This window comes from Centruroides vittatus, unplaced genomic scaffold, assembly GCF_030686945.1.
Source record: "Centruroides vittatus isolate TY-2023 unplaced genomic scaffold, ASM3068694v2 scaffold_1323, whole genome shotgun sequence".
NCBI lineage: Eukaryota > Metazoa > Arthropoda > Arachnida > Scorpiones > Buthidae > Centruroides > Centruroides vittatus.
This window is the reverse complement of record NW_027122675.1, coordinates 330,021-342,184: the sequence shown is the minus strand read 5'-3', so window position 1 is coordinate 342,184 and position 12,164 is coordinate 330,021. Positions and strand designations below refer to the sequence as shown.

General features: G+C 31.3%; 1 protein-coding gene across 1 annotated transcript in view; it reads left to right on the top strand.

The window, feature by feature from the left end:
- Positions 1-12,164, top strand: part of LOC136986905 (putative N-acetylated-alpha-linked acidic dipeptidase) — a 64,652-nt gene that overhangs the window by 35,168 nt on the left and 17,320 nt on the right. The window contains exons 14-16 of the mRNA XM_067284536.1: positions 52-155; positions 1,737-1,827; positions 11,082-11,165. Of these exons, the coding sequence (XP_067140637.1) occupies positions 52-155; positions 1,737-1,827; positions 11,082-11,165 (279 nt within the window). The remainder of the gene's footprint in view (positions 1-51; positions 156-1,736; positions 1,828-11,081; positions 11,166-12,164) is intronic.

The following is a 12,164-nucleotide window of genomic DNA, read 5'->3' as shown; positions in this document are numbered from 1 at the left end:
TTAATGCTAACAGTGTGTTTTATATTTGTGTGAAAAAATATTTTTATTTAGATTCCAAATCCAAATGCGTTTGAAGTTTCTAATGGATTATTATCTGTATTCAATTCTTGGCTAAATCACTCAAGTCAGAATTTAGTTAATCCATCTTTACCAGAGTAAGAATACCATAATTAAATTTATTAGATAAAAGCATTTTATATTTGATTTATTTATAGTATATATTACAATTTAATTATGATAATTAACAACATTGACTAAATATTAAGTAGTAATATCCTTAATGCAAAAATTGTATTATAGAGAGTTTATGTATTAAACACATTAATTACTTAATGCTATTTTTTTGGAACGTCAAATTTTTAATTGTATCAATTTTTTGATTTTGCTTTTCAAAAGTACTAGAATTATAGTATATTATTATGTTGTGCATTTTTTCCTTCATAGATTTAACATAAAACTGTTTGAAACTAAAAGAAAAATTTAATTTACTGTAGTTCTTAAATATAAATGATCAAAAAAGAAATAACATGTAATAAATTAAATGACTAAATTACTTAACTTTCAAAACTTTCAAAGAACATATCATAAAATATTTTAAAAAATGTTTCAATTATAGGTAAGGATAACATATTTATATCTAAATTGTAAAATATACTTATTCCTCAACTTTAATTACTCTTTTTTTCAACAAAATCTTGTTATTAATATCATGTAGTGAGGATTGAAAAGCTTGGTTTATACATACATATATAAACAAATTTTTTTTGTAATTCTTGAATAAAGTTATGCGTTTATCTTATATAATTTCACCTGTTTGGTTACAACTGCATTAATATTTCTAAATAATTACTAAATAACACTTAAGCTATTTCAAAAAATCCAACAGTTGGCATGTACAGTACTTAATGAAAACTAAATCACATTGAAAGGAAGACCTGAAAATAACATACAAAAGAAGCTTAAGTGCTTCAATAAAAATTACCCATGAATTTTGTCTAGAAGACCAATGGCTAGTTCTGTGAAGAATTCAATGTCTTGAGTTCAAGATTACAAAAATCACGTGATCTGATGAAAACAATCTCTATTAACAGCTAAAGCTATGTATGCATTCTATCCTGAATATGCACATGTATTTAATGGATTTTGGAGTTATTCAAACAATAGATTTTTGCATAAAATATCCAAAATAAATAAATATGAAACAGATTTCTTCCATAAAAATAAAAGAAATTTCCTCTTCATTGGCAATGTGTAAAATATCCAAATGACCTTGAATGGATGTCCAATAAATCATTGCGTAATTAGTAAAACTGAAAATAAAGCTTCCACTTAGGCATGGAAACTTTCCTTATAAACATGTAATTTGATGGAAGATTTTGAATTAAATGATATTTTTGTGGGTCGTCGGATCAGATTATGACTTCGAATATCATAGGATAATTTGAAATACACATACAATCTAAAATATATGCAAAAATCGGTTATCTTAGCCAGGTACTAGACTTGACTTCAAATTATGCAATACTTTGAATTATCAGATATTGAAATAACAAGAGTTTACTGTAAAAAAATTTTTTTTTGTTATTTTTATTAAAATTTGATACAATATAAAAATATTTTTTATGCTGTAGTTTTGTTAAATTGATAATAAAATTATAAAATAATTTTTAATATCAAATATTATATTTAAGCTGATATTTAATTTTATGAACAAATGCCTTAATTAACTTTTACAGATTTCGGACATTAGATGACAGCAGTGATCATGCGACTTTTTTGTTTGGTTTTGGAATACCTTCTGCAAATTTAAAATACAGTTGTCATAAAGTAAGCAGTTTTATTTATTTAGTTTGAAATGTAAAATAATAATAAAATATATTAATACATTTTTAATTGAATTTGTTTCTGGGATTTTGAAAGAACTTCAGAAACATTCTCAATTAAAGTGAAAAGCAGTTTAAAACTAGTCAAATTCAAGCTGGAGCAGCCATATGATGATTTAGAATGAGTTAATTAATAGATTTTGAGAAAAGTTTTATGAAGCAGATATGGAAAGAATAGGAAAGAACTTCATCTTACAGGATGATGATGCACATTCTTCCTGAATATGAGATAAAGATACAAAGATTAATGATTTTTCCAGATTTTTTCAAAAAAACAGAATGAAAATTATAACTCTAACTAATTTGAAATATACTGCAGTCAAAATGTTTGAATTTGAAATTAACAATTTCAAATAAATTGGATAAAAATTTCTTGAAAACTGTAACAAATATCTGATGTTATGTTTTTCTGAACTTGATACTGTTAAGTATTCTCAAGATGCTTTTTTGAAGACATGTTACCACTTTCTAGCCTTGTGAAACATATAATGCTTTGTTGAAATTGGAATCTTTTTTAACACTTTCTGTCCTGTGGGCACTAAGAGGACTTTTTCGAGCCCATTATGGGTTCAGCCATACTCCTAATGGAGCAGCTCTTATCTGGCTGCTCTGTTAGGAGTATTTCAACCTGTCCAGATTCAATCTCTGGTTTCTAAAGTGGTAGGCTTATGCCTTAAACACTTTAGCCATCCAGTCAGCAACATGGATGTTATTACCAAGAAAGTTCTTAAATATACAAACAACTCATAACCTGATTTTAATTAATGAAAGTCAAATGATCTTTGCCAAAATTATTGGACTATGTTAATGATTAATTAGTAATTATTAATAATTATTAATATAGTCTTATGAATTAAGTTATGTTTAATTACATTAAAAAATATTAAAAACGAAAAAAAAACGAAAGAAATGTGTTAATTTTGAAGAAAACACTTCAAAGTACAATTTCCTTTTTCTCGCCTTAGCGCGAAACTTGACACTGATGAGTCATTGTTTACACAGCTGGATGACCTTGAGAACAGCTGGTGTCGTGTTTCGCGGGACATTCTCATGAAACTCTCGGGAGGAGAAGGGTAAAAAGTAGGGTGAATACTAGATGGCTGGATATTTCAAAACTTTTTTTTTTAATTACGATTTTTATTGAAATTTCCGACCCCCCCGACTTAATTAAACGTAATTATAAAAAAATCTATTAATTAAAAAAATTAAAAAACTATTGGATGTTGTTTTTTACATCAGAAAATAGCTTTAAATAACTTTACCGAAGTAAAATCGGTGCGCTAGAAGTTTAGAAGGATAAATAAAGTTCTATAAAAAAAATCCCATAAAAAAACAATTAAGCGTTAATTGCCCGTCATTAAGGGTTAATTAAAATCGCAATAAAATTTTTTCGCGCGGGAAAAAATTTTTCAAAAAATTTGGGGTCTGAAAATACATCCGAAAGTCCAAAAAAACATTTTTTTTTCGCCGATTTTTTTTCTCCGAGGGTCTAAAACACCATTTTCTGTGTAACGCTATGTAAACCGATCGAACTCAGTTCGATTGCGGGTACGAAGGGGTTAATTAGTAATTATTAATAATTATTAATATAGTCTGATAGTAGTCCAATAAGTTATTGAATAATCTCGTTTTAAAATAGGATTAAACTGCTTTTTTCAAGTAATTAAAACATTATTTATATAGAAATGCCTTTGGTCACCTATATACAAGTAATTGTTTACATAATTGATTAGTTAATTTTGGTTTTATAATTAATTTAATTTGATTTTATTATTTTTATTCTATTGTATTTTTAATTATATTTATTCTATTTCTTATTCTATTTTAATTTTAATGAATTAATTTTAAATTCATAACTGCATTCTACATCATTCTTTTGTATCTATGGTTAACCAAAAGTGGCTGAAAGCATTTCTATGTATGGTGCCAAGCTTTATGCATTTTTATGATAATATATTCAAAATATTTATAACTATATATATATATATATATATATAAGTATGAATCTTATATATACATATGAGGGTCACTGAAAGTTTACAGATGTAGAAAATGTATTAGTAATAAAGCAACATCACATCTATTGCATATGTAGTAAGGCAATTCTTAGTATTATTTTTACCAAGAGATGTCACTAGTCATCCAGTGTGTTGCCACATGCAAGTGCAAGAAATAAATGTGGTGCCATTTGACTTGAAGAAACAATGCAGATGTGACTTGTGAGGATTTTTCAAACAATGATGTTTATGGTTTTAAATCTGGTTTGTCCAAGTCGATGTGTCTTGTGTGCTTTTAGGCAGCCTTTCCAGACACCTGTCCATCATGGACACAAATTTTTTTTTGGTGGTTTGGTGAACTTTGACATGGAAAAACAAGCCTGAAAAATGAAGCCAGAAGTATCTACATCTCAACTACAATTACCCAGGACAATGAAACTCATATAGAGATCATGGTTAGAGAATGTCTCCAGATAATTTACAAGGAAATTAATAACATTTTGCAGGTTGGATTGATAGCCATGTACCTTTTGATTAAGGAAAGTTTCACATTGCTGAATGCCACACTCTCTCACTGAAGAGGAGTTCATGCGGAATAGTGTTATGACATGATTGAAAAATTTGCAGGTGGGACATCAAAATGTTTGTGGGATTTCATTATTGGTGATGAAACAAACATTTATCTATCAATATGAGCCAGAAACCAAACAGCAATCCCAAGTTTGAATTTTTCCTGACTAAGAAATATCTCTGAAGTTGAAGTACCCAAGAAGTGTTGTCAGCAAATAAACAGTAGCCATGTTCTTTGGTAAAACTGGATGTATTTGCACCTTTACTCTGATTGAAAGTAAAACCTTTACTGTTGAATGATTGCATCAGTGTTTGTCTTTGAGGAGATTTGAAATGGTCAAAGATGGACTATAAGCTCATCTTCATCACAAGAATGCATAAACTCACATTGCAAGAAAGACCATATTGTTTCTAAATGAATCAAAAGTATTATTGATAAACCATTCACTCTACAACCCTGACCTGACCCTTTGCAATTTCTTTCTCTACCCAAAAGTGAATGGCTTTTCTTTCTCTTTCTAAGGACATCTTTTTGGATTACCAGAAAAAGCTATAAATGCATACAGAGATCAATTAAGGACCATCCCTGATAAACAGTGGTCTGTGTTTCAAAAAGTGATTCAACTGGAGTGATTCAACAATTGCATTCAATATCACAGAGTGCTTTGAGAAATTCTAAACAATGTTGATAAGTTTCATACCAACTTTTCATGTATCTAGAAACTTTAAGAATGATCTTTGTGTATATAATAATAATAATACATTTGTATAAATAAGATTCATTCATCTGTATATTTGATTTAAATTTTGAAAAATTATATATATATATATTACTGTAAATCCTCACTTGATCATTCATTACTCACTTAAATGTCCATGGGCCAAGTGAAATGTTTTTCATAGTACTGTAAAGACTAGTTTCCAGTATACAATTTCATCCAGCAAAATGAATATTTATAGACCATTGCCTAGCAAAGATCCATTTATGGACATTAAAATCATGCTTACAGATAAACTCTATTGAACAACAGCCAATAAGAAATGTTTTCTGTTCAAAAGTTATGATGACTTGAGACAAAAACCATACATGAGTTAGTGGGAGAAAAAATTCATTACAATATTAAATGCGTAGAAGTAATCACAAAAAATGTGTCTTTTTTTAAATCTTAACGTCCTTTTCACATTCGGGAACTAACTGTCTTTACAGCGGAGTCGATCTTCTTTTGTAGGCTGCTCTTCTGCCTCAATATGTAAAACACGGTTAAAAAATATTCCCAAGGTTTTCGGCACAATCATTAAATTTAATTTACAATTAAAAATATAATTAAAACAGGTGGAAGAGCAGCCTACAAAAGAAGGTCGACTCTGCCGTAAAGACAGTTAGTTCTTGAGTGTGAAAAGGACGTTAAGATTTAAAAGAAGACACATTTTTTGTGATTACTTCTACGCATTTAATATTGTAATGTATGACTTTTGTCCTGGTATGTTTTAATTATATTTTTAATTGAAAAAAATCCAATTTTCATATCAATCTTGGAGAGAATATCACAATAAAATTCAATAATAATAATGATAATAATAACAACAACTCTCCCGTGGTCACCACCTGGTCATGGTGGGAGAGCCCAGTAATTTTACTGATCCATAGGGCATGCACGCTGGAGCACAAGCTCCTGGTAGGGACACTCATGCCAGTAAGGTCTATGGGGAGAAATGAAACTAAGAGTGACCACACCCACATTCTGTGGAGATATTTATCATGGTAGTAACCAGATCTAAGTATGATACTGGCTTGGACGTCGCCCGGGTTAACAAGGTCCGTGTTCGTGGGTTAGATAGAAGCTCACGTTCGAAAAATAGGCCACAGTCTCTCTTGGTTACCAGTGGCGAAAGCAGCACCGGCCCAAGCATGGATACTGCAATGCCCTCGTGTGAGGAACCAACCTAGCCTTGGTGTTTCTGTGGCAATGCATCCACAGACCACAAAGGCTGGAAAACCACGCCAACGGATGAAATGGACAGTAGAAATGAACGAGTTTATCATCCGTACTTACTACACCATCACAAAACTCGAAACAAACATGACAGCATACAGACAACAACTACACCATAGATTCACACAACAATATTTTTGCCTCACTGTCACCGAACAAAGGGTTGTTGATCAAAAAAGCACAATTATACACAACAACCTTATTCCACAAACAACACTTGAACTTATCAAACAACAGGCTGCTGATCAAATACATCAACAGACAGAAACATCTAACATTAATGAAGATCATGTAACCTGTCAGGATAATCCAGCAACAAGCATTGATAACAACACACACACAACAATTACCACTAGCAATACTACAGACACTTCCTCATCCATCACTGATAACATAGACATGGATTTAGTTAATACACTCTCACTTATATTTCAGGAAACACTCACTAAATATACAGGCACAGATCCCACACAAAGACCACGAATACCAAAAATCAACACGTCAAAGGTAGTAGGAAAAACACTAAATTATGTAAACACTCACTTACTACCACACTACATTCATTCAATTTCTACATTCTCAGACATTCATACATTAGTTTATGCTGGGGCAGTCACAGTAGTGACACACTATGGACTGAAGATACAATCACAGACAGATACACACAAAACACAATTCTATTACAAGTCTGCCTGGCAGAGAAGAATAGAAACACAAATAAATAACATTAGACAGCAATAGGCAGGCTGACACAATACACTAAAAATAACATAACACCCAAATTAAAGAAACAGCTCAAAAATATTTTGAAGAAAATCAAAACACACACATAACAGAATACATTGATACACTAAAACAAAAACTCTCAGCCGAAGCACATAGACTCAAACGATACAAAACATGTACACTACAAAAACAACAAAATAAATTATTCACAAACCATGAAAAACTTCTACAGACAAATCAATACCAAAACAAACACTCATACACAGCACAGTGGCAAACCAACAGAAGAACTCACAACTTACTGGTCTTCTCTTTGGTCCAGTGCTGTTATGCACAATGCTGATGCAGGCTGGATTGAGGAGGAGAACAAAAACTTGCACAACATACCAACTATGCCTTGTGTTGAAATAAATGTACACAGAATCCGCTACACTGTTAACAGAACACACAACTGGAAAACATCTGGTGTAGACAACATTCACAATTTCTGGTACAAAAAGTTTACATCACTGCACCAGAAACTAGCTAAACATCTAACACACATCATCATCAATCCACAAGACATTCCAAAATTTCTTACTCAGGGCATCACCTACATGAAACCTAAAAACAACAATACCACAGACCCCACACAATACAGACGAATTACATGTCTTCCAACACACTACAAATTATTGACATCCTGTATTGCAAACAAAATATACAAACATGTTGAAGAACACAACATTCTCATGGAACAACAAAAAGGTTGCCGTAGAAATCACAGGGGATGCAAAGAACAGTTACTCATAGATTCAGTCATTCTACGGCAAGCACACAAACAACACAGAAACATACACATGGCATATATAGACTACAGAAAAGCATTCGACAGTGTTCCACACAGTTGGCTGCTACATATTCTACACATGTACAAAATACATCCATCACTCATTGCATTCTTCAGAACACTATGCAGCACTGGAGAACAACACTACATCACAGGGTTAGTAACACTTTCATACAAACAAACCAAATATTCATTAGATGAGGAATTTTTCAAGGAGATTCCTTGAGTCCTCTCTGGTTCTGCTTAGCCCTGAACCCATTATCCAACATGTTAAACAACACACAATATGGCTACAATATCAGACATGAAAAAACAACACAGTTTACACTGTCACATCTCATGTACAGTACATGGACAACATAAAACTTTATGCATCCACACAAAAACAATTTCACCAACTCCTACAAATCACACATTCATACACCAAGGACATATAAATGGAGTTTGGCCTCAATAAATGCAAAACATTTCACATAGGAAACGGAATCCTGAAGAAAGAAGATTTTGCACTTGGAAATGGAGACATTATTGAATCCATGGAAGAGGGCGAGTTCTACAAGTATTTAGGATTCCAACAGGCCAAACTAACAGAACATACATAAATAAAGCAAAGATTAATTAAAGAATATCAAAGTAGGTTAAATGTTATTCTCAGAACAGAGTTAAATGCAAAACACACAGTTAAAGCAATAAACACATATGTCATCTCAGTACTCACATATTCTTTTGGAGTTATACATTGGACTCACACAGATCTTGAGCCAACTCCAAAGGAAAACAAGAACAACACTTACTAAGCATAAACAACATCACCCTAAATCCACCATAGAAAGATTTACCCTTCAACGTAAATATGGTGGATGTGGCCTGATTGACATAGTTAACTTTCACTACAAACAAATACTGTCACTGCGAGAGTTTTTCCATAGAAAACAAGAAACATCACAGTTACATAAAGCAGTAACTCTAGCAGACTCAAATAACACACTATTAAACTTACACTCACATCATATGGACACAACACAACATATAAAAAGCATAGACACTATTAAGCAATCATGGGCTCAAAAGGCACTCCATGGCAGGCATCCTTATGATCTGGCCCAAGATTTTGTTGAAAAAACTGTGTCAAACAGCTGGTTAGCTCGGGGATGCCTCTTTGGGGAGACGGAAGGATTTATGATTGCCATACAGGATCAGGTCATAAATACTAGTGACGTAACGAATATTCGGTTACTACCCGGTATTCGGCCGAATACCGAATATTTAAATCACTATTCGGCTGAATACCGAATATTTAATCACTATTCGGCCGAATACCGTATACCTAAAAACAGGAGTAAGAAATAACAAAAACACAGTAAATTAATCATTTTTGTTACTTTTATTAATGCTGAACATTAAACTATAATTATTAAAGTTAATAAGAAATAGCATCTAACTCTAGTATTAAATTATTTCGTAATTAAATAATATTATAGCCTTTATCTAGTTCGATATCTTATGGCATTGATGGCGTGTAGGTTAGAATGTATCGGGCATTAACGTTATTGTTTAGTTAATTATGTTATGTTCGTATTCGCGTATATTTTAATATTTATACGATATATTTGAACTTTTCCACAACTGGGGAGAAACTAGACCATATTATGTCACCACTAAAGTATATCCTTAGGGTACCATTCAGTCTACAAATATGTAGTAAAAACAAAATTTTAGTGTTTAATTAAAGAGTTAAAATAATCGATTGCAAATAAAATAACTTATAAGTTATAACTTACATCTAAATACCAACAACTGCCGAATCAAATCGGGCTATTTACGGCTATTACATAAATTATAAACCAATTTGGCACTAGAGGTAGACATTAGGCTCCATCTCATATTAACTTTTAATAATTATAATTTAATTAATTAATTTAAATAATTTAGACCTACTGGAAGAAAAAATCATAGTGACAGCGGGCCAATAGAGAGCACGGTGCGTGATCTTTGCCATAATGCGGTTTGCGTGCCAATTTTTGTACGTGCGTTAATCAAGCCGAATATTCGGCCATTCGGCAACGCTCCTGGCCGAATATTTCCTATTCGTTACATCACTAATAAATACTAAAAACTACAGAAAACACATACTCAGAGATACAACACTCACAAATGACACATGCAGAAAATGTCACATCATTCCAGAAACTATACAACACATCACTTCTGGTTGCAAGCTCTTGGCACAGACAGATTATTTACACAGACATAATCAAATAGCAAATATAATACACCAAGAGCTTGCAAACAAACAAATTATTAGACATCCACGAACCATACTACAAATACATTCCACAGACAATATTGGAAAACAACACACAAAATGTACAACAGAGCCATAATCACAAAACAATTTACCACAACAGACCATACATCACACTGATTGACAAACACAATAAAATCACATACATTATAGACATCCATTCCAAACACTCACAATATACAAAACACATACACTGAAAAAATCAGCAAGTACACAGAACTCGCCCAGGAAATAAGGCATCTGTGGAGGATGGATAGGGTGCTTATTGTACCTGTTGTTCTCTCCTCTACAGGTGTCATACCACACACACTACACAAAAGCCTGGACACATTACAATTGAATAGAAATACATACATCACACTTCAGAAGGCCACTATATTGAATATTTGCCACATTGTTAGGAAATTCCCAAATACTGACACTGATGACACTGACACACTTATTTAATTTTAGTTGTGTTTTGGTTGCTATGCCTTGGTGGTGGCTGGTGGCTGTGCACTATGCCTCTGGTTTGGCATAGTGCACAGCCACCAGTGTCAACCGAGTATAACCCACTAAACCCAACATAATAATAATAAGATTATATGGAAGAAAATTTCAGAAGAATTAGGAATTGTTGATAATTTTAATTTCATATGCTAGTGGATGGAATACGTTATTGTGGAAAATATCCTATAGGTGATTAAGTAAATGTTCTAATTTCTCATGGGCAATTAGGTGAGGATTTACAGTGTGTTATTTTTTATTGTAATATTCATTTATGTTATTATTTTTTAGACAGTTACTGTGTGTTCTCCACTTATCCATACATTATATGAGACTTATGCTGTTCAAAGTAAATTAATAGATAGTGAATTTCAAGTAAGATAGTTTTTTAATAAGTGTTTTAATATCAGTTTATTTAGATAAAAATTTAATCAATAAATATAAATGTAAGTTTTAATTCCTGATAAGTTACAAATAATTTTATTAATATGTTAATAATAGAAAACTTAATTCTTTGCACTCCATAAACTTTCTAGGATTCAGTATTCGAATTTTGGCTTATCATTTCTTTCTGGAACTCAATACTACAAATACATCTCAATTTGCTCTCTAAGAATTTTTTGTATGTGTGACTGGCAACTATTCTATGTAAGATCATAATATTTGTTTTTTATTTTTTCTTCTACAGAAATACTTTCATTATCATTAGTGTTATTACACTAATACTACAGAAATACAGAAATTATCACACTCAATAAATTATATTTTCTGTTTTTTGCTCTATTTTATTAATCTCATCATTATTTCTCTCAATATCATAATTATTTTCAATTTCTAACAATTTAAATAATGCTATATTATTAGAATTGTCTCTATAGTTCAAAGTCAAATTTGTCTTCACTTTCAGCATTTTCAAAATCTTTACAAGTTTCTTTTTTTTCTATTTTCTATGGATGAAAATAAACACAATATTCATGTGTTGCTGTTTGGCATTGGCAGACTTGTGATATTTAATGTCTGTTTCCTTAGCCATTCCAGTGTGTACTTGCGGTTTACAAACAGCAGTAACTTTGGAGCTGTAACATATCCTAGGAATGTTGCTACAACAGTGACAATAGACTTGTGGTATGTATATAATTGATGTTGCTGTAGTAGTACTAAAGGGAGTGCAAAAGATTAAATTTTTGTAATCTTAAAAATCAGCCTTAAAAATTTAAAAGCTGTCATATTATAGTACTAGTAAATTATTTGAATTTTTTTTTAAATGTTTATTACTTTTGTTTGAATTTGATATATTAAAAAATTAAATTCTACTAAATTGTTTTTATTATAGTTACTATATACTTTAATATTCTATTATAATGGTTGCTCAAA